At 46.4% G+C, this 26,543-nt stretch overlaps 1 protein-coding gene across 3 annotated transcripts in view; it reads left to right on the forward strand.

The window, feature by feature from the left end:
* PRDM11 (PR/SET domain 11) overlaps positions 1-26,318 on the forward strand; it is a 48,317-nt gene extending 21,999 nt beyond the window's left edge. For 2 of the 3 annotated variants that reach the window (XM_059473893.1, XM_059473894.1), the window contains 3 exons: positions 12,307-12,494; positions 15,591-16,241; positions 17,075-26,318. In XM_059473893.1, coding sequence (XP_059329876.1) covers positions 12,307-12,494; positions 15,591-16,241; positions 17,075-19,239 — 3,004 coding nt within the window. In that variant the 3' untranslated portion in view covers positions 19,240-26,318. Of the gene's footprint in view, positions 1-3,338; positions 3,752-5,346; positions 8,571-12,306; positions 12,495-15,590; positions 16,242-17,074 lie in introns of those variants that run through there. The other variant, XM_059473895.1, reaches the window with a different exon arrangement.
* Positions 26,319-26,543: the final 225 nt, after the last annotated feature.

The following is a 26,543-nucleotide window of genomic DNA, read 5'->3' on the forward strand; positions in this document are numbered from 1 at the left end:
ACATGGCTAATGCACCCTTCATCTGTCCAGAGTAAATCCCTGCTGTTTGCAATACTTCAGGAACCTCCAACATATGCAAACATCTTCCTCTTTTTTTTTTCTGGTGGCTGTTGACTGTGGATTGCAGCAAACAAAATAAATGCTGTCTTGGACACAAACTGTAAATTGCTGCTGATGGCAGTTCTTGGGGATTCTGAAGGTCCTCTCCAGAGGACCATCCATTTTCCTGGTAGCTTCTGAGGAAATTCTCTTAGTTGCCAGTGTCCTCTAAAAATAATGGATCTGACAAAAAACCAGAAGTAATTCAGTGTATGTATCACTTGGCCCAGAGCCAGATGTAGGATAGAAACTGGCAGTGCCTGACTGAACTGTTGAAGTGTAGGACCTCATGTTTGAGGTTTCCAGGATATTTTGAATATTTATAGTCTGTAACCCTTCTTGCATGTGAGTTTGTGAGGTCTTTGGCTTTTGACACAATATAAATTCATCGCTTGCCTTAGCCAATGTGAAAAGGCTGAAGCAAGACTTTCTCGCTGCTTTCTCCTTTGCCTTCTTTTCTGCCCCCTTTCCTCTCCAAACATAGTGACAGAGATCATGGGGAGCCAGACTGTCCTGTAAATCTTCCTGTATTTCCTTATAATGGAGGCATCTCTGATTTGATTTTCATATAATAATATAGCTTGGAAGGGAGCTCTGGTCATGTGCTCCAGTAAACCTGCCCAAAGCAGGACCAGCTTTGACTAGTAGATCTATTTAGTACGAAGCTCCTGTTTCAACTTTGCAGGACCTTTTAAACATAAGCATTTAAAAAACAGGCAGGGTTACTGTGACTGCCCTTGTGTTCAGGGTGAGTAAAAGCCACCAGCCTATGAACATCATTTTGTTGAACATCATAAACTGATTTCTGCTACCTTGCAGCAAGTGGAGCAAATATTCTTACCTATTACAGAGTCAAATTTATGCAGAGTGAAGGAATCCTAAATTACTGTGGGGCTGTGATCCTCACAAAGCCCTGGGAAAAATTACGTGCTTGTTTCTTAGAGGCCAAGAAAAGTGGAGTTGATTGATATATTTGTGGGGTTATCATTAAGTGCCTACTGTTCAGTGTGTCTTGCACTTTCAGATTAACCTGGGCTGAGGTGTGAATTCACAACCTCGCAGCTGGGGCTGCTCTGGAGCTTGCTGAAACCCTCATGGCATCACCAGAGAGGTACTTGTAGATATCAGTGACTGCCTCTAGGGACATATGGCATGCTAGAGGAGAAAAGGATCCCTCTGACAGTAACTCTGTCTGCATTTTTATTAGGAGGAAGTTGATGTGCCTCTTAGGAACCTAAGGTTAATTGAATTTGTGATTAAAACTGGCCAGAGCTCATTACTCGATGTGTGGCAAGTTTGCTATTGGAATATGTAAGTAAGATTGTTTTGACCCAAGTTGTGCCAGAGCATATGAGTGGAAACACTAAATTCTGAATATCCAGGCCTACCATAAGCTGTGCTAAGTGCACTTGGTGAGATATCCTGTCTGGGGAGAGCAGACAGGGCTCTAATTCCCCATTGAGGCAGCTTTGCTGGTGACAGCAGCTGTGAGTTTGGCAGAGAAGAGGGGCTTCAGGTTTTGTGACCCTCGGTCTCCAAAGAGTGCTGTTCTGTTCTGCAAGCTCACCCCTACCCAGAGCACTTTGTAGAATACTCTTACACTTTTTCACCAGAGCAGCTTGTCAGTGGAGGTTTGTTGCCACCTCATGGAGGCACTGATGATACTGTGCAGTCATGCTTACCTGATGAGGGCATACACCAAGCCCAGTTTTGCTGAATGCCATAAAAGTCAAACTGTAAATATCCCCTTATTCAATGTTGCCATAAAAGTCAAACTGTAAATATCCCCTTATTCAATGTTTCATGTAGCCTTTTCCTTTTTTCTTGTGTTCAGCTGGGAGAACTCCTTTTTCCTTTTAAGTTTGGCAAGATTTCTGTTGGGGTTTTTTGAGATTCAGGGTTAACAAGTGCTTTGCTGGCTCTCCATCGTTTCATTACCATCTTCTCTAAACGCTCTTTCTTTCTCTCTATAAACGAAACTTCACCAAGAGAGTATCTCATGCATTCATTTACGTTTGTTACTGTGAAATGCCTCTGTGCACTTAGGTCCCGACTCTCTCCCTGATGTGGCCTGGATTTGAGCAGCTTCTCCCACTGGTTTTCCAGCTTAAACCAAACTGACACTTGCCCTGATGGCAGGCTGCAGTGTCAGTGAGATTGATTAAACAACAATTACGGGAATTAACGACACTAGGAAGGAACTAGAATGCCGTGGGTCAGCACCTTTCTGTAGGTTCAGACAGTCTGTTTTCTGTTTCCTTATTGAATAGATCTACTGCCTTCTTTTTTTTTTTCCCAATAACAAAACATATGTTTTGTTTATTTTGTAGTTTTCTTTGACTGTGGCTGGAGAAATTAACACAAATCTCCTTTGGATAAAACTGCTTGTTCTCAGGATAGCTACCTCTTTTTCTCAATGGGCTGAGGCTACAAGTTGTTCCTCTGAAGCATCAGAAACTGGATGCAGGCTCATGTTGGTGGCAGTGACAGAAAGCCTAGCCAGGAAAATCAAGTGGGTGGCCTCATTCCTTTTGAGAACAATGGGAAATGGCAGCCATTTCTGGGTGAAACAAAAGCTTGCTGTGAAACAGATAAATGCTGGATGTAGAGTACCCCAGTGCTGAAAAAACAGGTTTCTCCTTAGGGAAAGCAAGTTGCAGAAATTGCCCACCAGTCTAGTCAAAAGTCCTATGTACTGTAAAAAAAATCCAAATTTGCTATAGCCTTTTCATGATATCCTGCAAGTTGTAACAGAGAAGATGGTGTAAAAATTTCTATTGCATGTTATGCCAGTTAGAACAATAAGATATGTTTCAGGCCTCTAAATTTTCTCTAAGTTTCAAGCAGTGTCACATTAGAAGCTAATTCACTGCTCTGATTGCAAGTTCTCACATTTTTTTTCTGTGCACAAAATGTGGCAAGTGATGTGAGGCTGAACTGAAAATCTTATGCATAAGTCAGGGCATCAGATGATGTATAAAATTTGATTTTACCTTTAAAGCTGAGAAGGCTCCTTTACACTAGTGTTGCTTGGTATTTTTTTTCTTAAGCTTGAAAATTGCTTTCTAAAAACAAAACAGCTGCCTTTTCCTGGTGAGAGGTTGTTGTGGGTTGGGGGAGCTGGATCCCACCAAACTCCTCTGCCCCAGTACTGCACTGGCCAAGTGGTTGGATGCAGGGGGTTGCTTTGCGCTGATTTCCTTTTACCCAATTGTGCTTTGCGGGATGTTCAACCCAAGGAACATGGCTGAGCGAAAGAGGAAGCCCAAGTTTTCCAAGGAAGAACTGGACATTCTGGTCACTGAGGTGACCCGAAATGAAGCCATGCTGTTTGGGAGAGAGACAATGCGTCTATCCCATGCTGACAGGGACAAGATCTGGGAAGGCATAGCCAGGCAGATCACATCAGTCAGCCAGGTCCCCAGGTCTGTAAAAGACATTAAACACAGATGGGACGACATGAAGAGAAGGACCAAGGACAAACTGGCACTCATGCAGAGGTCCCTCTCCAGCCCCAGCAGTGCGGGGCAGCCCTCAGCCATCGTCCTGACCGCGCATGACAGAGCCATCCAGTCGGCGCTGCATTCCTCCCACCAGAGGCACGGCCGCAGGAAAGTGGATCTGGATGTGGTTGACAGCCTGACAACGAGCTGTAAGTATCACTGCCTTAACACCTCTTTGTCTCATGCTTGCATATCTCAGTTTGACACCAGAAGAGCACTGTGTGTTGTGTGAGATGGCTGGGTTGCCTGTCCTTCTGCTGTGGTTGTTTTCTGCTCTGGTGATTGTGGAGTGTTGAGATGGATTGTTTCCAAGTTAAAGTCATCTTTATGTGTTTGTCTAGTTCTTTTCCATACTGTCATCTAAGAGTACATAATAGATTATAAGTATTAATTAATCCTGCAAGTGAGGGAGAATCTGTAGTTGGAGTATGACTGCCTCCAGTCTGCGGAAAAAGTACTTGTAAAGGATTGGAATATCTTCACCCTGATAAAACAGCAATGCTACCAAACTGAAAGACATCTGCCTGTTCCCAATGGATCACTTCCAAGAGAGCTTTGGGGGTCTCAGTGATCACTGGTGTTCATTGCTGAGGCTGGGCCACTAATGATTTCTCAGTAGTGGTCTGAAGGATCAGCATGAACACTGTGAAAAAGGTAGACAATAATGACTCCTTCTTCACTGGTTCTAAAGAAACTGCTGGCCCTGCTTTTGAAGTTAATCTTCTTACACCACAATTCTCAGACACCTTCCAGTGCTAAACCACAAGCTGCTTTGTGCAGGTCCTTTCCATAGTTTTGTACACAGTTTGCTTTTGTGGCGGTGCGGCTTCTTCTTTGTGAGCTTTTAGGGATACAAAGAAGAGAAGGAGATGATAGCTTCTTTGGAAGTGAGTCCACTGACACCTCATGGTTGGCGCTGTCCTACCACACTAGGTCTGATCCTATATCTGAAATTGTTAGTGGGAAAGCAAGAACAAAATCTTCCAGAACTGACAAGGTGGGACTTGGTCATTCTTTGCATCTATCTTGGAAGCCAGTTGCACTATTTCAGGGGTAAAAAGAATACAGGTTATACAAGGAAATAGTGGGCAGCTGCACCAGGTGAAACCTTGTCTCTTCTTACTCTTCACATGCCTGTACCTGTGAACTGGCACATCACTAGATATTTATCAGACTGATTATAGTTTTCCTGTGGCATTTTGCTTTAGTTTTGATTTTGTATCAAGTGTATTTGCCTGATAAACATAGAAAGTGCTTTGTCTGGTTACCTCATTGTCTTAGTGATGCCAAGTCACGTAGTGGCTTTGCAGAACACGCTTTGAGAGAAGCAAATACAACATCTACAGTCTTCTTAGTGCATAGGATGTAAGAAGTGATGAGGGAGCAGGATTTTTACATGTGAAGTCTGTGTCCCTCCAGAATATTTGTGCTAGCTACCTATGGGTTTGGGGAAGAGAAATCATTGCTACTGTCTGAAATGGATTCATATTCTAGTAATGAACAGTGCGCTGTACAGAATACCACAATAGCTTGGGTTCACCTGCTCTCAGGTTTCTCATGGCTAAGCTTGTCAGATGCTAACATGGCATGTTGAGTTATGCATCAGAAGCTACAGGCTTGTCTGAACTGGCAGGCTGGGGGGAGGGGAAAGCCCTTTTTCCATGTTCATTGAGATATCTTGAAACAGAAGCCTGTGTTGAGAGGGATTTCACATTAATAATTCATGATTCCTCTTCTGTTTAAGCTGATGAAGATGAAGGGATGCCAGGCACTTCTCAGGAACACCGCTTCTCTTCGCTGCCGAGGGCTGGTGCAGGTGTCAGTCTGTTCTCCAGGCCCTCCTTCCTTCGCTCCTCTTCCTCATCAGAGCCCTCGGAAGCTGCCAGCCAAAGGCAGGACCTGCGCTGTCCATCCCCACGCGCCACCTCGGCCTGCAGACCCCCACACCCCCGCACAAGGAGCCCGCCCCTCGCCAGCTTCGACCGCCAGCTTCTCCATTCCCATGCACAGCAAACAGACCTGTTCAGGCAGTTCTGCCAGGAGCTGGTGGCCATTCACAGGGACATGGCACATAGCATGCATGCTGTCAGCCAGAGTGTGGCTGACCTCACCAGCCAGGTCGGCCAGATGTGTCAGACACTGACAGAAATACGTGATGGGGTCCGTGCTTTCCAGAGGATACGAGATCCTAGTGCCATGCCAGGGTCCTCTCTGCAAGCAGCTTGCTCTAAACAGCCCTCCAGGCCCAGTGCAGAGTCTAACCAAAACACTCTAAAACTCACTCCTGCACGGGCCACCAGGTCACGAAAAAGAAAACATCATTTTTAGTCTGTTTCACGTAAAGTAAAGAAGGATGCCCCTTCCTGAGCTGCCGCATGTTCACATGGCTTCCCATGTGTATCAGTATTCTGTGGAGAGGGTCAACAGCTGACCCGAGCCATCCATCCCCCCTGCTGGCTAACAGAGCAGTATGAATATGGCAGCTAATTGTAGGACTGGCCCTCTGCAATGGCAAAGAGGAATCTCAGGTACTATAGAGCTTGGAATGTAGGACATCTTTGGGTTCATAGAGATTAAGAGTTTTCACTGTCTTCCCCATGCTTTAAATGCTGTATAAACTAAGAGATGCAATAGAAGTCATTATCTGGATATCTTCCCATGCCTGTGAAATATTTTTTACTGAAACAGCATGCTACAGAGATCCCTTTGTAATCAACTCACAAATTTATCCTACTACTGCATTTCCATTATCTTCCTCAATATTAATATATGCAGTATGTGCAGAAATACAGACTTATGGCGATAAAAGCTCTTATTGATCATTGCTTTTGTCTTTCATTCAGCAATAGTGGGCTGTCTGGGGCTTACTGTGACTAATACACAGCTTTGGGAAGAGGAGTGTAAAAGCAGAGCTTGTGCAGGGAAGGGAAGAAGGCATGATTCTGAGGACAGATCTGAGCACCATGGGGTTTTAGACTGCTGAAAAGGGTTGCAAAGGCGTAGGCCTTTGCAAGGATCCTGCAGTGCCACATGCACTCGTGTTAAAGAGTTCAACTTTTGTTTTTTCCAGTCTGAAACCCCTACCTTTCACAATTGCAGTTAAAATACAATTATTTCATCATATGACAACATTTAAATATATTTTAAATATAATTGTATCATCTTATTTTCTTGAATGTTGTCAAATCTTCAGTTTTGAATGACCTCACCTCTTCAAAATGTGGGAGACTGAACAGAAACCAGAAAATATGTAGGGCCTGCTACTTACATCAATGCAGTTTGATTTTGTTTTACTGTAATTCTGTCAGATTCAGTACAGCTACTTTGCAATTAGTTTTATTTAGGGTGGGGTCTGTACTGTGTTTTCCAGTCATGAAGAGTTTACAGTCTAAATTCACAGCTACATAGGTTAAAATCTTAAACATCTTGATTTTATACTGCTTTTTTTCCCATATGCATGCAAGAAAGAACTATGTTATTTGAATTGCTCTAGAGTTGTGTGAGGTTCCCATGTAAAACACTGATTCTGGAACTAGGCTTTAATAGTGTCACTTCAGGTGGTGATCATGTATGTGGCAGCTCTTTTATAATATGTCCGTTTTCTCCTTAATTTTCACCTCTGCATCTAGCATGCTGCCCCGATGTCTGGAAAAACCCAGACCATTATCCTGATAAGCTTCAGCAGGGAAAAGGGTCAAGGTGTTAAACACACAGCACACCGTGCTCTCCAGGCTCTTCTACTGTATTTGGAGGTTGGTTGCAGGACACTATTTCAGTTAAAATGAGTGTGCATCATCATGCCATGGGTGGGCTACAGACTTGGCAAAAAAGTTACGGAAACTTCTGTGGAATTCAACATAGGCAGCGCGGTGTAGCAGAAGGATGGCTCGTTTTGTGTGATCTTCAAGGGCCATCTTTAGCCTGTCTGGCCTCCTTTCAAAGTATAGTGCACTAGCTTCTTTCCTGAAATGTCCATTGTATGCTTTTCCTTTTTTGTTTTTTGGGGTTTTTTTAAGATGTTCCATAATTCTAATTCAAGTAATTTATTTTTAGTGGTGCAATAAAAGATTGCTCAAGGAAGTAGTGGTCTGGCAAGGAAAAAAACCTCATTCCTGAGGAATGACCCAACTGGTTTCATGCAGATGACATTCCCTTTAGTGCTGGTGCCAGACCAGGGCAGAACTTGCTCACCTTCCACTGAGGATGTCCTTTTACTTCTTTTGAAACATTCGTATTTTGCAAAAGTCACGGCCTCTCTTCCGATGAAGGGCAGGTTGGGAAATCTGACAGAAGTGGATCTAATTTATGAATCAGTGAGAGCTGAAAGGGTGATATGTTTTAAAGGCTTTCTGAGTCAATATAGTGCTGCTGCTATATATTAATATTAGTATTTTATATTTTTATAATATTTGGTCCCTACTGATGCTCTCCCATGGGTATAGCGGTAAGATTAGCTCCTTTGATGTTATCCAGGGGGATCACTTGTGGGAACCCTCAGGTCTGCAAAGGAGACTTCTGCAGGTGCTGGGCACTGGAGGGAGTTAACATTATTACTGCCATCAGTTTGACCACACAGATGTATTTACAGAGAGCATCCTGGTGCAGGATGCACAGCCCTTAACGCAAATCCCCAAAGGCTGGGTACTGGTCAGGAGAAAGGACTTTTTACTATAAACTGCCTGATGTCTCCCCTAGTTTCCTCTGTGGACTATTACAGATTGGCCAGATCTGGGGACATGTCTCCTGCCCTGTGTACACCCCTCGGTGGAGTGGCTTTTCTGTACTGGCTCGCAAAGGATACTTCTTCCTGCACCTGTCATGTTAACTGGCTATTGAAGTAAGTGTCTGTGTCAAAGCAAACTACTGTGCTCAACCCTCGTATCTCCATGTCTTGTACATGCTGAAAAAATTCTCTCTTTAAAAGTATTTTTATTAAGAATGCAATAAATATATAACACTTTTAACACAGCTGCTGTTGAGTCGTTTGTTTCTCTCCACAATTTTTGCCTGAGCTGGTAACTAGCCTGTCACAGGTGTGGCTCTCCTGGAGACACTTGGCATCAGAGCACGGAGGCAGGGTTTACAGGTATGGCATCCCATGGCATCAGCTGGGCTGGTGGCTGCTGTCTTGCATGGGATCTCCTGCCCCGGCTCTGTGCCCAGAGTCGGTTTGGGAAAGGCCAGTGGCTATGGAGTGGCAGCAGAAAGCCATGAGGCAAGTCCAGGGCAATAGTGGTGAGGAAAAGGGGAGAAGCCTGAGCCTTCCTCCAGCTGCAGAGGTCTCCTCCATCCTCACCGTCTCTTTGGATCCTCACCAGAGGCTCTGTTCCCTCCTGGGGAGGAATGATCCCAGCTGCAGAAAAATAACTTGACTTTTTTTCTGGGTGTGCTTACTTCCCATCCCAGAACTTGGGAATTTGGTGTCCTGAGTGGGCTGGGCCTTAGTAAAAATGAAACAATGATTTTTATTTGCTGCTATCTAGAGAGCCTGTGGGAAAGGTGGTCCTACAGAGCAAGGAGCTGTGCCTCTGACAGCTGTGGGGGTGATGCCAGCCCCAATAGCTGCAGGTGGGTCAGAAGTAGTCTCCATTGGTGCTATGTTTGGTCCTGAGTAGCCTGGTCAGGAACTGTGGTATTCTGGAGGCTGGCCTGTCCCAAGGACTAGCCAGGACATGAAATGATGGATTTGTGACTGGTGGCAATGCCTCTCTGCAGGACCAGGTGCAGCTGAGGATGTCTGGGTCTGCTGAAGGAGCAGTATGACTGCTCCTCCTCTCAGGATCACAGGATTCTCCCTTGGGAAACCTGCTCTGCAAGCAGGGCCTTGCCCATCAGTATGCAGTGCTTGGGTCAGCCTAACCATGCCTGTCCTGGCTGTCCAAACCAAGGTAGCCTCCTTGCTTCAATCCAAATGGAGTATTTGGCATTGGGAAGGGGACTGGACACTGTGCAGCCTTTGCAGGAAGGGCTGGGTTTTTCAGGGTGTGAGCACTTTGGCCTTGGGATGTATGTCAGTGAAGGCTGATCATGCAGTCTCTCCTCAGCAGGTGGTTTGTGCCCCTGGGTCACCAAGCTGGCTGCACTTTTGTGGAATGATTTTCTCCATCCATGGAAAGTATCTGCCTCTTAGCTGTGGTGTGCGGTGGTGGCACTAAGTGTCTCAGACCAACAGCTGGAATGTAGGGTTTATGCAGTCCTTTGTAACCTGTGTCTTTTGTGCCTCTGGAGAAACTGGAGCCTGGGGCTGGGCAGCACTGATTCAAAACTGTGTCTTCTGTGTGAATGATCTCATCCCATTTACCTTACCTCAGGGAAGTATCACAGATGGAAAGCTTCCTCACTAGGAGTGTAAACCACTTGCTAGCTGGGTGCAGTTGAGAAAAGACGTGTTTGTGACTGGATTATCCCAGAAATCTCTGTTGGGGGCTTCTGATGAGAGTGGCTGTGCCAGTGGCTGCAGGAGGCTGGATGAGCAGCCAGGCAGCACTTGCTGCAGTGTTGCAGCAGCGCTGCAGCTCATGCCCTCCTGCCTGCACTCTCCTCCCAGCCCCTTGTTGCTCCAGCAGGTGGCCAGAGTCACAGGATGCGGGCAGCAGAACTGAAGGATACTCCGGCAGAAACATGGAGGGCTGTAGAAGCAGAAGGAGAACAGTGAACAGAAAAGCTCATGCTTAACAAAATACTTCATAATAAAAATGAGCCCTGGTGGGAATAGTTAACTTCCCATTCAAAGTATTTTCTACATCTCACTGTCAAATACAGTTTACTGAAAATGCACTATACCATACTGCCACTGCTGCTTGAATTCCTTGGTGCCACTGGCTGTGGATGTAAAGGTCATGTATGTTATATTAAGGATCTCTGAGTGACTTCAGGTTAGTAAATCTTCACAGGGGCAGCCTGATGTGTTGTGGATGGTGGGATGCAAAGCAGGGTCTCTCCTTAGCTGGTGCTAGGAAGCATCCTAACATTTTGCTTGGACTGGAGAGAGCATCCTCTAGGATCTCCTGTGCTGCAAGGCATCAGCACACTGGTCAGTCTCAAGGGTTGTGGATCTCATGGCTGGCTGAAGGCATGCATACACCTTTTGAATAGTGATAGCTAACACACAAAAGCAATAGCCTGACAGCTGTGTGCTGTTGCAGGACCTCCTTCCCACCCCACTGGTCCAGGTCTCTCTTCCTTCTCAAATACACAAACAAGTTCCTTTGTTTTGTGATCAGAAGTAAATAAAGGTTAAGAAAAGCCAATGTTGGCAGTACCAGTCTGCTGTTTAAATAATTACTGAAGATGGCAAAGAATCCTGGGTAGCAGACATTAGGAAAAATACAACTGCTTGCAGGCACATGCACAGTTTCTTAACATTAAAACCAGAGCCTCGGGCAGTCTGAGACACTGCCACTGCAGACTTCTTTTCTGTGTTTTGTGGGAAGTTTCACCAAGTTTGTGACCTTATATGTGTGGGTTAGTGGGATCACGTGCAGGTGGACTTGTGTCTTTATCTATGCATTGACATGGCTAGAGAAGGTAGAATATTCAAAACATTTGACAGATTTCTTAAGCCAAAGAAATACCTGTATATACATTAGGGAACTTAGGCAAGGACTAATTGCAGCAGATGTCAGAGGAGCCATATGCTCCCCTGCAGGCTCCTTGCCTTTGGTGAGGTTGCTGCAGCAGGGTGTGCTGAGCAACAGAGGCAAATAGCATAAGAGAAAAATAAGTTTTAGCTATGAGCTGTTCATGTCTGATTTGGGGTCTACACATGCTGTGATGGGGCCTCTTTCCTGGGTAGCTGTTGTGAGCTCATGCTGGTGGCAACTGGAACCCGTATTACCAAGCCTTTTTCATGTCCTCTAGCAGGAATATGAGGAGTGTGAGAGCAAGTAATATGACCTTAGTGATAGATCGTTGTCTTAGCAAATTGCACAGAGGGCCAGTTGCTTGGAGTAGGAATAAATACATTTCTGCTGAGCTGACATGAAGCTGTTTTAAATCAGGAAAATAAATCCCATGCCCTGGAAGTGATCTTTTTGTTAGCACTGCCAGGAGATCCCCACAATGTGGTGTTGGGGTTTCCACTTGCAGAGCTGAATTGGTATTTTTTGTCGCACCCGGCTGAACTCTGAAGTGCAAAACCTTCAAATACTGGTATGTCCTTGGACAACCAGCACATACTCCCATGCCCATTAGGTATCCATGTTTCTGTCCTTAGAATCTTAATTCTGCTTGCCTGAAAGGACAGAAGCAAGCAAATCTGTTACCAACCAAAAAAGGAAGGCAGTGTTTTTGGGAAGCAGGCAGGCAGAGGAACCTTTCTGTATTCCAGGTATTCCTGAGAACGAGGGAGGGAGCCCTGGGACGTGAAGTGATGATAGGAGTCCAGAAGTCCTTGTTTCCATCACTAGGCAAAGATATTTCTGACTGGTAGTCTGTCACCCTTGCTGGCAGACATCCCTTCAGACTGGATGTGCATTTGTGTCATCCCTTCCCCAGCAAAAAACAGCCCCACTGGCTTAGTGTTCCCTGGGTGTCCATGCTCGTTTGCACACCATTGCTTATAACTCCATGCTTTCCAGCCTGGCTGTGTTGATGTTCTCTCTCCAGAGGTCATTCTGGCTTCTTCATGGTTGTCATTCTGATGCAAGGGGGGGCACAGGAGAGAAGTTTGTGCTTCACACCTGCCTTGTCCCCTTGCCCTCAGGTATGTCATCATCTCCCGGGAGGAGAGGGAGCAGAACCTGATGGCCTTCCAGCACAGCGAGAGGATTTACTTCCGTGCCTGTCGTGACATCCACCCTGGGGAGAAGCTGCGGGTCTGGTACAGTGAGGATTACATGAAGCGGTTGCACAGTATGTCCCAGGAAACCATGAACAGAAATTGCACAAGTGGTGAGTCCCTTCCCTTTCCATCCTCTCTCCTGGTCTCCTCAGGCTGCCCCACAGCTGGGCCAAGTGTGGTGGGTGAAGTAGGTTTTGCAGAGGCTGTGTGAGGAGAACTGCATTTCTAGAAGCAGAGCACCTCCGGGTGAGAGCCCCCAGCTCTGTCTGGCACAGATGGATGGGTGTACAAGAAGAGTAAGATACCCACAGTCATGGAGATCATGAAAGAAAGATTTGTGCTGTGATGTGTCACGTCGTGTGTTGTGTTGTGCCATGCTGTGTGTGTGTGTGCTGGAAGGGCCTGATGCAATGCCCAGGGATCACAGAGCACCCCTGTCACAAGACTTTTTGGCCCGAAGATTGCCAAGCTGATGATCCTACAAGACAGAGTTAGGTTTTTCCTCTGAACATGCTGCTCTCTCTGGCTCCTGTGAGCAGCCCCTGTTTGAGGGAGCTGTGGCTGGTTTTCTGTCCATATGAATGAGATTTCCTTGGTGTGTTTGTATGTCCATTTTCCTCGTTTAATTTATCTCCTCTTTCTTCAGAAAGATAATTTGGGATCAGCGCGACATCAGCTCCTTAGTCTCACAACCTTAGAATGTGTGTACAACGTACAGGAGGCTTTGTACTTGTCAGACTGATTCTTCCTTGGATAAAAATTGTTATCTTGTCTAAAAAGTAGCAATGTTGAATCAAACCCAGCAATTCTTTGGGCCCATGTATTGTCAGCAATACAGGAAGCTTTAGAGGAAAGCAAAAATTCTTAATGCATCTGTTCATCTGTACAGTGCTGATACCTGAAGTTAATTAGGAACATTTCTTTCCAGGCTAGATGCAGAATGGCAGGGCCTCAGAGGGGCAGCCACACTAAATATAATTTGTAATTATCATTCCTGAGTATATTATTACACAGCTGCTGTTGCTGCCTTGACTTGGTAAAAGGTGTCTCCTCTTCAGTCATGGGGTGGACAAGTTGTCCTGAAAAAGCTGGTTATCTCTATCACCTTAGGGTTGTTATGCACTTGCAGTGTTACATCGTGGTGGCTGTACTTGGGTAATTCCCACTTCTGAATTAACATTGGTATGAATTTGCTTTTTTATGTTAATGAACACCAGTGAGTGATTAGGTACAGGCTGCAGTGATTTTGCTGCTGTAACATGCACACATTAGTATCCAGATGGCCTAGTGCTTTCTGAAAGTACAGCAAGAGACAGTCTGTGCCCTTGAAGCAGCTGCTCTACAGGGCCACCAAGGCTACGAGCTATTGCCCTGTCATGCAGACATGCCTTTAGTCCTGGATTGTCATGGTGTCATGGTTTGTGGGAGCTGAAACAGTAACTCACAGCCTGCTCTGTGCTACAAGTGTGGTGAAGATCTGCCTCAGGACTCTCCAGAACCTGCCACAGCCTAATGCACCTTCAGGTAGAGACTCATGTGGCTACAGAGACCATTCCAGAAACCCCCTGACATCTTGGTGAGCTCATCCTGCTGCAAGCTGGGCTCAGCCTGCATTCACAGAAGGGGCACAGAGATGTTAAAATGGAGCATCACCTGGGCCATTGCTAGACTTGCAAGAGACATCAAAGCCTCCACTGGGAGGGCACTGGGAAGTGGTCAGAAAGCAGCACAAAAATCTGCTGAGTCACTTTCTATTTAAAAGATTTCAAATCCCTGCAGATGAGTCTGTCAAAGGAAGTGGCACACTTTACGAACTCACAGAAAAATAACATGGTTCCTGGGTTTTGCTTCTGCTGATTGTTTCTGAGCTGCCTCATCATTGGAGTTGAGACCAGTAATATGAGGGATCATCTTGTGATTTCTAGCTTTTCAATAGGGCTGGAGCACTCACCTGGCTGGGGGACAAAATCACCAAGAAAGAAGAACCGGTTCTCTAAATCACTACCTCTCACAATAGTTGCTGTGGTCCATAACAGGGGAAATACTAAGAGAGAGAGTAAAAGCTTTGTCCATAGAAATTCTCATCAATGTGTTGAAAATGAGATCTGTTGTTATGGATTCCCTAAAGAAGTGTCTGGGTTTCCCAGCCAGCATCCAAACCCAGTGCAAAATCCCATCCATTCAGGCCAGCCCTTTTTACAGTGCCTTACTCTGTTTCGAGTCTTGCATCTTTTCTGCATTCTTAGCATTGCTCTCCTTAGAGAGGGAATGGTAGCTTTTGCTCCATAACTCTTATGAAAGCATGAATACACTTTAAGCAAACAAAATCAAAAATCAGCATAAAGCAGCGTCTTGTTTGGGAAGCCATCAATGCTTGAAGTTATTTACAAGATAGAAGAGTGATGGAAATTGAGCCAAACGTATCGTCTTTTGAATTTCCAGGTAAGGAAATCTGGCTATTCCCTTTATTATAAGCAATTAATAATTTATATGAGGTTACTTTTGATTTTTTTTTTTCAATTACTGAATGGTCATGCTCTCAGACTCCACCAGGACAAGCTAGATGTCCCATCCTTGGAGGGCATTCACCTGTTGTAGCTCAGTTGGCAATGTGTACCTTAGGTTTTAAGTGTGCAAGTTGTTTTTACTCCTTTACTTTTGCATTTCTGGAGCAGCCTCCAAACTGAACAAGAGTAAAGGGGCTTGCAAACTTTGTGCCATGGCGTGCACAGACACTGGGGTTGTCATGAAATGGTGTAAATCTCTCGCTGCACTGCTGTACGCTTGATACCTTTTACCAAGTCAAAACAGGCACAGGACTTCCAGCCAGCCAAAATAGCACTTAGGCTCTGGGTATAGTTTCCACTATGATCAGTCATTCACCTCATAGTCCTCTTCCAACGCAGGTTGGTTATACCTTTAGGTTAAACAAGCTGCCTGTAGTTTCTCTTCTCTGAAGTGTGTGGGTTCTACTCTGCTGTGGTTACCCAGGACTGTCTCTGTTTTTGCAGACATGCCCATTAGTGGGGCTTCTCCTCTTGCAAGCCTCAATTTCCACTGAGTTGTGTCAGTTCCCTGGCTTGTAACATAATATGCAGACCTGCAGGGATTCAGTCTGCCTTTTTGTTCTTTTTTGCTTGAGTTTTAGCTTGAGGGATGTTGCTCTGTTCCCAGTGATAATCCCCACCCCTCATTTTCCATTCTAGGAGACAAAATGTTACAGAATGAAAACTCAGAAAAGAATGTAGAAAACCAAGAGGATACAAGAGGAGCACTCCAGTTCACTACCTTAAAGCAGGGGAAGAGCCCCTACAAGCGCAGCTGTGACGAAGGGGAATCCCACTCCCAAACAAAGAAAAAAAAAATTGACCTCATCTTCAAAGATGTCTTGGAGGCTTCTTTGGAGTCTGCCAAGTTTGAAGACAACCAGTTAACAACAAGTACACCACTTCCCCTCAGAAGAGCATCTAAATACCAGGCTGAAGACATCTTTGAGCAGTGTGGCAGTGCCATGCAGCACGGCTCCCTGAGCCTCAGCAGAAACAAAAGGGAGAGCGAATGGAGGGTCCCTCACAGTTCCTCTTTTATCTCAGCCAAGGAGATGAGCATCCTTGAAGACGAGGAAGAAGAGCCCCTGTCACTTAAAGCAGACAGCCCCACTGAGCTGTCACTGGCCTCTGCACAAGGCAATTCCCATGAAATCCCCACCACGTCCTTCTGCCCCAACTGCATCCGGCTGAAGAAGAAAATCCGGGAGCTGCAGGCTGAGTTAGACATGCTGAGATCTGGGAAGTTACCCGAGGCACCCGTGTTACCGCCCCAGGTACCCGAGCTCCAAGAGTTCTCAGACCCCACAGGTAAGCCTTGCCGAGTTAGAGCATTCTCCAAACCCTGCCTAAGGAGAGTAGTGAGATGCCTGTGTGCTGTGTACCCATCTAAATCATTTTGCTCTGAGTATTCAGGTGAACCTGTGGTTCTATGGAAGGTTCTTTGTCAGGTTTTGTGACTGGGTGGGCCAGGAGCTGATGCTGTGGGTACAGTGGAAAACTGTTTGGGAAAGACTCTGTATGACAATTTGCTCTATTTGTTGCCATTGTAATTGATAATGCACTGCCAATAAAAAAGACATTCCATTGCAGACAGTTTGTTTGTATTTTTGATGCATTCTCTTTCAGCGGAAGACCTTCCACAATGCCTCATATGCTACCAAGAAAGTATGAATGACTCTGTTGTATTGCTGAAATGTGCTCTCTTTGTGTATGAAATTATGTCCTGCTGTGTCCCTTGTTGGAAATCATTCTTTGTTTCCTCCACTGCCTTAACACAACCACGTTTGCCTTTTTGAAGATACATTTAATTTCCTCCAGGAACATGCTGTCAAGCAGCCAGGAGCCTTCAGTAAAAGGAATATTTGGGTCACACAGTGTATTGTTCAAGTGGCCAGGATCTAGTGTCCTTTTTTGCTGTTCATTGTGGCATGTTGGAGACAAAGTTCTTATGCAGAGATATTGATTTCTTTTCCTTTCAAAGTCATTATTAAAATTCTATCTATAATGTATTGTGGGAAGGAGAAGAGACGTTGTGGCCAGCTCTTTGGGCAGTGCTCTTACTGTCACCAATAGGATGCTTCTCTAGCTCAGCAACTTTGTAAATACCATATTTTTTCCTTTTTTTCCTTTTTTTGTTACAGCTTCAGAAAGTATCATCTCAGTTCCCACCATCATGGAGGATGATGACCAAGAGGTGGATTCTGCTGATGAATCAGTTTCCAATGATATGATTGCTGCTACAGATGAGCCTTCTAAGATGTCTTCTGCAACAGGACGGAGGATACGGCGGTTCAAGCAAGAGTGGCTTAAAAAGTTTTGGTTTCTGCGGTACTCCCCGACACTGAATGAGATGTGGTGCCATGTCTGTAGGCAGTACACAGTGCAATCTTCTCGGACTTCAGCCTTCATCATTGGCTCTAAGCAGTTCAAGATACACACGATAAAGCTTCACAGCCAGAGCAACCTCCACAAGAAGTGCCTGCAGCTTTACAAGCTCAGGATGCACCCAGAGAAGACAGAAGAGATGTGCCGAAATATGACCCTGCTCTTCAACACAGCCTACCACCTGGCCCTGGAGGGCAGGCCCTACTACGACTTTCGGCCTCTGGCAGAACTACTGAGAAAGTGTGAACTCAAGGTGGTGGATCAGTACATGAATGAGGGAGACTGCCAGATCTTAATTCACCATATTGCCCGCGCTCTCCGAGAGGACCTGGTTGAGCGCATTCGGCAGTCTCCCTTCCTCAGCATCATTCTGGATGGGCAGAGCGATGACTTGCTTGCAGATACAGTTGCAGTCTATGTGCAGTACACCAGCAGCGATGGGCCTCCAGCAACTGAATTCCTGTCTCTTCAGGAGCTCGGCTTTTCTACAACAGACAGTTACCTTCAAGCATTAGATCGGGCTTTTTCCAGCCTGGGAATACGATTGCAGGATGAGAAGCCAACTATCGGCTTGGGAGTTGATGGTGCTAACATTACCGCCAGCCTGAGAGCCAACTTGTTCATGACAATCAGAAAGACCTTGCCCTGGCTTCTCTGTCTTCCCTTTATGGTGCATAGGCCCCACTTGGAAATTTTGGATGCCATTAGTGGGAAGGAACTACCATGTCTGGAGGAGCTAGAAAACAATTTGAAGCAACTGCTCAGTTTCTATCGTTATTCTCCCCGACTCATGTGCGAGTTAAGGGTCACTGCTGCCACTCTGTGTGAGGAGACTGAGTTCCTGGGGGACATTCGAGCAGTGAAGTGGATCATTGGGGAGCAGAACGTGCTCAACGCTCTCATTAAGGATTACCTTGAGGTTGTGGCCCATCTCAAAGATGTCAGTGGCCAAACCCAAAGGGCAGATGCTTCTGCCATTGCCTTGGCCCTCCTGCAGTTCCTGATGGACTACCAGTCGATTAAGCTCATCTACTTCCTGCTGGATGTGATCGCTGTGCTTTCACGCCTTGCCTATGTCTTCCAAGGGGAGTACCTTCTTGTGTCACAGGTGGATGATAAAATAGAGGAGGCCATCCAGGAGATCAGCCGGCTAGCAGACTCCCCTGGGGAGTACTTGCAGGAGTTTGAGGAAAACTTCCGTGAAAGCTTTAATGGCATTGCTGTGAAAAATCTACGGGTGGCTGAAGCCAAATTCCAGTCGATCAGAGAAAAGATCTGCCAGAAGACCCAGGTGATCCTAGCCCAAAGGTTTGATTCCCGCAGCCGGACATTTGTGAAGGCCTGTCAGGTATTTGACCTTGCAGCTTGGCCCAGAAGCACTGATGAGCTCATGAGCTATGGGAAGGAGGATATGGTACAAATATTTGAACACCTGGAGACAGTCCCATCATTTTCCAGAGAAGTTTGCCGAGAAGGGATGGACACTCGAGGGAGTCTGCTGATGGAGTGGCGGGAACTCAAGGTGGATTATTATACCAAAAATGGTTTTAAAGATTTGCTCAGTCACATTTGTAAATACAAACAGAGATTTCCCCTCCTAAATAAAATAGTTCAGATCCTCAAAGTCCTTCCCACCTCTTCAGCCTGCTGTGAGAAGGGGCGCACCGCCCTGCAGAGAGTGCGCAAGAACAACCGCTCCCGGCTGACGCTGGAGCAGCTCAGTGACCTGTTGACGATTGCTGTTAACGGGCCGCCCATTGCCAACTTCGATTGCAAAAGGGCTCTCGATAGCTGGTTCGAGGAGAAGTCAGGCAACAGTTACGCGCTCTCGGCCGAAATGCTGAGCAGGATGTCATCTCTTGACCAGAAGCCGATGTTGCAGAGCATGGACCACGGCTCTGAGTTTTACCCTGATATTTAGGAAGGAATGCCTCAGATCAGATAATTTTTTTAATCTATACTCTAAACTTTGATATATTATATAAAATATATATATTATCTATATTAAGGAAAAACCCACACTGAAAATTTAAGACGATGTGCGTCTGATAGAAGCTAAGCAGAATTTTAAAGATTGAGACAATGTTTAGACATTTACTGGTGTCTCCAACCATGGCAGCTGCAATGTAGGTGGCAACATTTCATTCTTTAGAAGCATGTGCTGGGGCCATACTCTACATGTTCAAACCTAACAACCTATAAGCTAGACAACGGGTCTTTGTCAGCCTCATCCTCCCAGCAGTTTCCTTTGTATGTGTGTTGCCAGTTTGCTGGGTTGTTTTTTGTTTTGTTTTGTTTCATTTTGGGGTTGTTTGTTTGTTTGTTTGTTTTCCCCTTGGTTTCAATCTCTGCCTCTCTTTCCATTGTTCAGCCCAGTTATTGAGCCATTTGAGCCTTTTGTTGGCAACCATCAGATTTCTAATTTCTGACAGAGCAACCCGTGTGTTTTGTTGCCCCCAGTTCTCTTCAGCTGAGTGGAAGCTTTTTTCACTCAAAAAACTATTGACAGGAGAGGAGGGCTGGGGGCATTATTTTGGGTTTTTATTCTGATTTAGAAACAAATGCCTCCACTAAACTGTGATGCCCCTTTCTCAGTTCTCCCTACCTTTGGGCTGTAGAGTAATACTTGGCTTTCAGCTCCTTTTATGATAACCGTAGTACCAGTCTATCATACATATGTTATAACATGATGTCATGTGCAGACTATAAAATAGCAAAATAGAGAAGGCAGGGGGAAATTTTTGCATTTATATTTTTATATTGTATGAGATAAATATATATATATATATACAACTATTCATTCAAAACCAGGGCTGCTGTGGAAGCTAGACAGCCAATGAGTCGAGAGCCATCTCTGGGCGGAGATTCAAAGGCTGAAAAATTATATTCTAATTTACATTATTTATACCATGTCTTTATAATCCTAGATTGTTGTGGGGCTTTTGTTTTGTTTTGTTTTGTTTTGTTTGGAATGACTGAAAGAAAAACCTGCTGCAGTTTGGTGGCAGGAGCTATCAATGCAAGATTATCTTGGATTATAATCATGTGTGATGTCCTACAAAGGTTCACTTACTCTCTTGTGACCAAGGTAACATGTTCCACAGCACAGCAGACTGATGACAGCAGGAGGAAGGAATGCTCTGCTTCTTCCTGCAAAATACTTCTTCCTTTCTTGAAGGAATGCAGAGTCCAGCTGAAATGTGAATTGGGGGACTTGCACCTTCCATCACAAAGAGATTGTTCTGTGGGCTTGGGGCTCTTCTTTGTTTTGTTTTTTTGAAGTAAACAAGCTCCATCCACACAATATCACTTCAGGTTAGAAAAGAGAAAAAAAAACACAAAAAACACAAAAAAACCCCCAACCTACCAAAAAAACCCCACACAAACAAAAAAGGTGCAAAAACTCCACAGATGCTAGTGCCTTGCCCTGCTGATGTGGCATGGACAGCACCAACCTGACCAGACCATTGTGGGAGTGAGACATGTTGTCCAAAAGGTGTCCAAGCCAACATGTTCTCACTTCCCAGAGGGATGAGCTTTGTGCCAAGCTGTGTTGTTTGGAAACATGATGGTGGTATCAGCAACACTGAACCTTTCCTTTCTCCTGTTACCCCCCTGCCCTTGGTCTTGGTGCTAAGATATCTCTAGAACCGTTGCTGCTAGTTAATAGCTTTTCATTTATATAAATATATATATATATATATATATATATAATATTATTTTATTTTTTAAACTTTTTTGTTTGTTTTCAATGGAGATGTAGCATGTTTGGAACTGATCTCTCTCTGAGTCACTTTCACTGCCAGGGTTCACGCACTGTCTTCCCCAGGAAAACACACACTTCTACCTAGGTCTCACTCACCTCCTGCTAACCCCTTTGCCTTCAGCAGAACTTCACAGCCAGCACTGGCAGAGGTGTGCAGCCAAGCCACTATGGACTGGTTCAACTTTCAGACCACACAGGAACAGCCAGGCTGGTGTTGGTCAGGGTTTTGGAAGTGTTTGCCTCTGTCCCTGTCGGACTGAGGAGGGACTGAGCCCACCCAAAACATGAGTGGTGGCCTGTCCTTGTGTCCTGACACTGCCCCTTCGCTGTAAAACAGGGCCTTCCAGTCAGATGGTCCGAGGGGAGCAGAGTGGACGCTGTGAATGTAGCAGTGAGGGCTGGTCAGCACCCTCTGTAGCACTTACCCCTTGCCTTACCTCTGACAGCACGTGCAGCCTGAGGCTGGCTCGGGCAGGAGAGGGCAGCTGCACCAGGGCCACCCAGCTGCTGCCAAACTGCCGCCAGGGGTGCAGGCGCTGGGTGCTCTTCCTTGTGGTCCTCATGGAAATGGCACAAGCTAGGTCAGGGCATCCCACAGTTGCAACACAGGGGCATTGATATGACACACCCAGGAAGCATGAAAAATGGCTTTGTTTTCATGTTTTCCTGTATTTTCTTACAAATTTTATGATCAAGTTGATCCATTCATCCAGAGCAGTGAAAATTAAACTGGAAACCCCCTGCTAGCTGTACAGCCTTGGGTGGTTGTTGGCCTGACCATGAAGTAGGGATCTCTCCACACAAGGGGCTCGTAACTCTCCAGGCATGGTTTGAATTGGCTCTGCTCAGGGTGCTGCCACAAAGCTCTGGAGCTGCTACCTACTAGGGAGGTGGCAGGTTCCCTTCCTTTTTAAACTTGAGGAGATGTAAAAAGATAGAAAAACTGCTGCTCCTTTAGTTTCTGACTGGAGATGGGCAAGGTGAGCATAGGTCACAGAATCCATAGAACTCCATAGCTCTTCGTGGGTAGAGAGGAAAAATTACCTGCCTTTCTGTTTGCAGCAGCAAAAGCTCCTTGGCATAGAGGCCCATCAAAGTGCCTGGCCCACATAGAGGGAAGGAACATTTGGGGACAGTCTCCAGTCTCCAGACACCTTTGGAGAGAGGAATGCTCCCCCAGGGCTTGTGTTGAGCAGCCCAAGAGGCCTGTTTACAACTCTCGATCCAAGCCTCCTAACTTTTGCTACTGGGGAGGAAATGGCAAGTTGAAAGTTGCCTGTTCAGAAATTATTCTTCCTATTTGTCACTCCTTCCCTTTGGTTCACTTGCAAATCCTGCTTTCATCAGTGACACCTTTCACTGGCAGCTTTTATTTCTAATGGTGCAGTGAAATGTGCAGCATGTGGTGATATTCTCTGGCATCCAGCTGACACAGGCAGAGCACTTGTTCCTTTAGCAAATAACTGCTTGCAAACAGTGATTTACTGCCACTGGATGTTGTGGTTACCCATGATAGGAAAGGTCAGAGACCCTTTACCTTGGTCATGAGGATAGACAAGAGCTTGGTAGAGCAGCTGGCCCAACCCAGCCCAGCCCAGCCAGGCCAGGCCAGCCCAGCCCAGCTCCTCCAACACAATTCCCTGTTACCCACACATCAGAAAAAAAACCTGGCCTTTGTCCTAGGGTAATGCAGGTGCTTTGCAAGCTTTTTCTCCAGGTTAACCTGCCTATCTCAGATCTGTAGCTCTTACTTTCATGGATAGTCTGTGGATGGAAACATGACTACCAGCATAGACAAGATAGGGAGGAGGGAGGAATATCAATGCAGAGCACCCCTGGCTTCCTAGGGCTCCCAAGCCTTTCCCAGGTGCAACTCTGTGCCTGTATTTCTGGGCCCAGCCTGGTGGCAGTGAGGCCAGGAGGCAGCAGCAGGAATGGGGAGGGCTTAGCAGGGTGCTGAGGGAGGCCTCCGTGGCTCCAAGTTTGCCATGCCTCGAGTTTAATCAATGCCTTTCCTGCTGTGCTGAGAGAGCGAGAGGAGCTGTTTTGAATGTGTTGCTCACAGTGTCTTGAACTGGTTAGGCTACAAAGACAGAGGATTCAGTTTTTCTTGAATGAGCTCTTTTTTGTCTCCTTTCCCTGCATCTTAGCTATGGCATCTGACTGTGAATAATGCACACTTCTCCAAGCCCTCAGGTGTGTATTTCTAGCCCATGGGATTTTTGGTTGCCAATTTCCCTTCCCTACTTTTTGCTCAGGCTCCTTGCCTCTTTTACCCTGCTGTGAAGCAGAAATCTGTGAAGCACATTTAGACGTGTCCTTCTGCAGGGCTTACCTTGTGTCCACAGGGATCCAGGCCCTCCAGCCACGAGACCGACCTCAGCAGGGATAATCCTCACAGGAAACCAAAGCTCTTCCCATGCCAGCAAAAGCACACGGAAGTTACAGGGGCTGTGAGGGGACACAGTGGGCAGGGTCCTCGTGTGGTGTTTGCCTTGGGTCTTGAGCCAACTGCACCCATGTCCCCTGTACTGGTGACGCTCTTGCTGGTATGATTGTTCAGACATGATTCAGGCTCAGTCCATCTCTTTCTCACAGCACAAACTCAACCAGATGGCCCCCAGGGTCTTTGGAGTTCCCCTCCTTTCTTAGGTCATGAGGATTGCTGTTTGTTTGACCAGTGCCTAGACAGCTGGCTTGCAAATAAGCAGCAACAGCCTCTGCTTTTGCAGATTCCCCTTTCACCCCTGTTAAAAGAGGTCTTAAAAGCAGAGAAATGGTACGTTAATCCCCCAGCCATTGTATCCAATGCAGTAATGCCTATGCAATTCCTGTCTCCCTTGGAGACACGTATGATGTGTGTGCATGTAAGCTAGTGTATGTATACAGTACATATGCATATGGTCTATATATTGTATATACGCACATCCCAGTACATATACACACAGTACAAAAGATTAAAATCACATGCTTATATATCTATAAATGAAATCCTATATATTTATATATTTCTATGTTTTCAATAGATATAAAAATATAATATAGAGATAGACTCAACCACCCTTGTGTAAGGCTGGCCCTGTGTTCTAGCACAAGGCACGTAACACTGAAGACTTTGGACTATGGAATGGTTTTAGCCATACACTGAGGCCTACACTTACATGTATAGTACTCTATGGAGAGGGGCTTGGCTGTGTTTAGGCCAAGGGGTTTCCTTGCTGGCATGTTAACCAAGTGATAAATAAGGTTTTTTTAATAATGGAATGTCTTGGTAGGGGAAAATGCTTGAGTGTCCTCCCAAGAAAGCCTCTTGCTGGGAGCCTGTGTGTTCACACTTAGACACATATCCACCCTCACATGCACTTTTGTCTCTCTGCATGGACACGGTTGGCAACTGCGGGCACTGGTGCTGAGGAAACGTGGCTTTTTGCAGTTCCTCCTGGCATTCTTCAGCAGTTGCCAGCACTCTGCCAGGGAGACCCTGCGCTGGCCAGCACTCATGCGGCCCCAGCGAGAGTGTGGGTGCACTTGCAGGCGACGGCCAGCGACACAGCTGTGGCGCTGGGATAAAGGCAGCAGGACAGCCGAGGCGGATTTGAGCAGAGGAAAGGTTACGGCCACACAGGTGGTGCTGGCAGGGATAGTGTATGGAGCTGGAACAGTGCAAACGAGAAGGAATCGTGAAGTCGGAGCAGAATAGGGATAAGAGTGCCCGATCCCAGTTGGGAAGGCACACCCAGCTCTGTTGGGTCAGGCTGGCTGCTGTTCTGCTGCTGGAGCCACTCTGCTCCCTCAGGTCTCACAGCTGCTCCTCAGCCTGTGAGCAGCCTGCCTGGCCAGGGGCCCAGTGAGGCTTTCTGGAGGAAGGGGAATGATGTGATTGTATGGAAGACATGGTCACTGTCACACGTGTGCCTTTGGGCCCCAGGACACAGCGTTCGGACCTTGCCAGGCTGAAGCACCAAAGGGCGCAGCCCTCTTACCCTGCCCCTGCAAAGAGACACCTGCTTTCCCATGACCAGCATTTCTGTGCTGGGGTGGGGGTGGATCAGCCCTCCCTGAGTATCTGCTGATGCCTGTGGGATGGGCAGCTCTCTCATCCCTCCATCCCTCCCTTCACTCAGCCACACGTGGGACTCTGGCCCTGCTGCATCCTGAAGCCTTTGGCTGACACCTGAGAGGATCTGAGAGGTGCCTCTGGCCGGTCCAACAGCAGGTGGTCAGTCAGCGAGCTGTTTCCCCGCAAGGGTTGGAGGGAAAGCATGGAGGTTTGCCTTTGCAGCTCCACACCAGGCCTGGCAACCACTGCACTCCTTGCCGTTTGTTTTGTTTGTTGACTTTGGTTGGGAGGAGGGTGAGTTGTAATTCCGACATCCGAATGGTTCATTACACTGGTTTTGCATGAGCAGATGCTGTGCAAGCTGTCCCCAGGCCCTGTCACACACCTCAGTGCCCTCTCCCAGGCCTCTCTCCTCCACACAACTGGTAATCCACCTCAGCCGCCCCTGCCCGGCGGCGGCTCCCCGCTCTGCCGCAGCCCCTCAGCGGCGGGGAGCTCTCAGCACCTGTTCCTCATAAACCTCAGAGACAGTTTTCTCGCTCCAGCCCCCTCCTTCCGAAGCCACTGACACCCGCGCCAGCCCAGCCCGCGGCCTCGCCTCCCAGCCGCCCTGCTGGTGGTGCTGCCGCCCGGCGAGGGGCTCCCATGCACTGCACCTCATGTCGAATAAGCTCGCTGGGCTACGCGGGGAACCACGTCTCATATGCTGTAATGTCCCAAATGCTACGGGAGGGGTACGGAGTTTTCTGCCAGTCATGGCATCCTCATAGACTCACCCGACAGTTAGCAAAAATGCATTTCTACTTCCAGAAAATGAGGTTTTGTCTCAAACCTCTCCGTATCCACATCCAAGCACAGCCCTGCTGAACTGTTTCAAGCAATCTCTCACCCACCCACTCACCCACCACACACACATATGAAATGAGAGAAAAATATCTAGACGTCTATTACTATATATGTATTAATATGTTAATATCACTCTTTTGGAGATATTAAAATGTTATTACTTTACAGACTATGCTTTATAGTACCTGTGTGAAAGGACCTAGGACACTGGATACGAATAGAGCTATGTTGATATATCATGGTATGTACACAAGAACTTTCCTTTTGTCATATTATCCTTGTAATGTAAAATGATTGTTAATAAAAAGAAAAAAAGCATTTAAATTTATCAAGTTGGGTTGCCAGTTCTTTGAATTGTTCTTGGAGGTTAATGTCATTTTGACAGATTAAGGGCATCTAAGCTGATGCACTCCAGTTTCCCTCAGCCCAGGGCTATAAAGAGCAGATCCAGTGCTGATTAATCCGGAAGGGTCAGTTGCAGCCCCCTGGGGTGCTGCTGGTAGTTCTCCCTCCTGAGTGACTGTCTCCTGACATGCTGAGTGCCACTGCGGCC

The sequence above is a fragment of the Ammospiza nelsoni genome, chromosome 6 (assembly GCF_027579445.1).
Source record: "Ammospiza nelsoni isolate bAmmNel1 chromosome 6, bAmmNel1.pri, whole genome shotgun sequence".
NCBI classification, from domain to species: Eukaryota; Metazoa; Chordata; class Aves; order Passeriformes; family Passerellidae; genus Ammospiza; species Ammospiza nelsoni.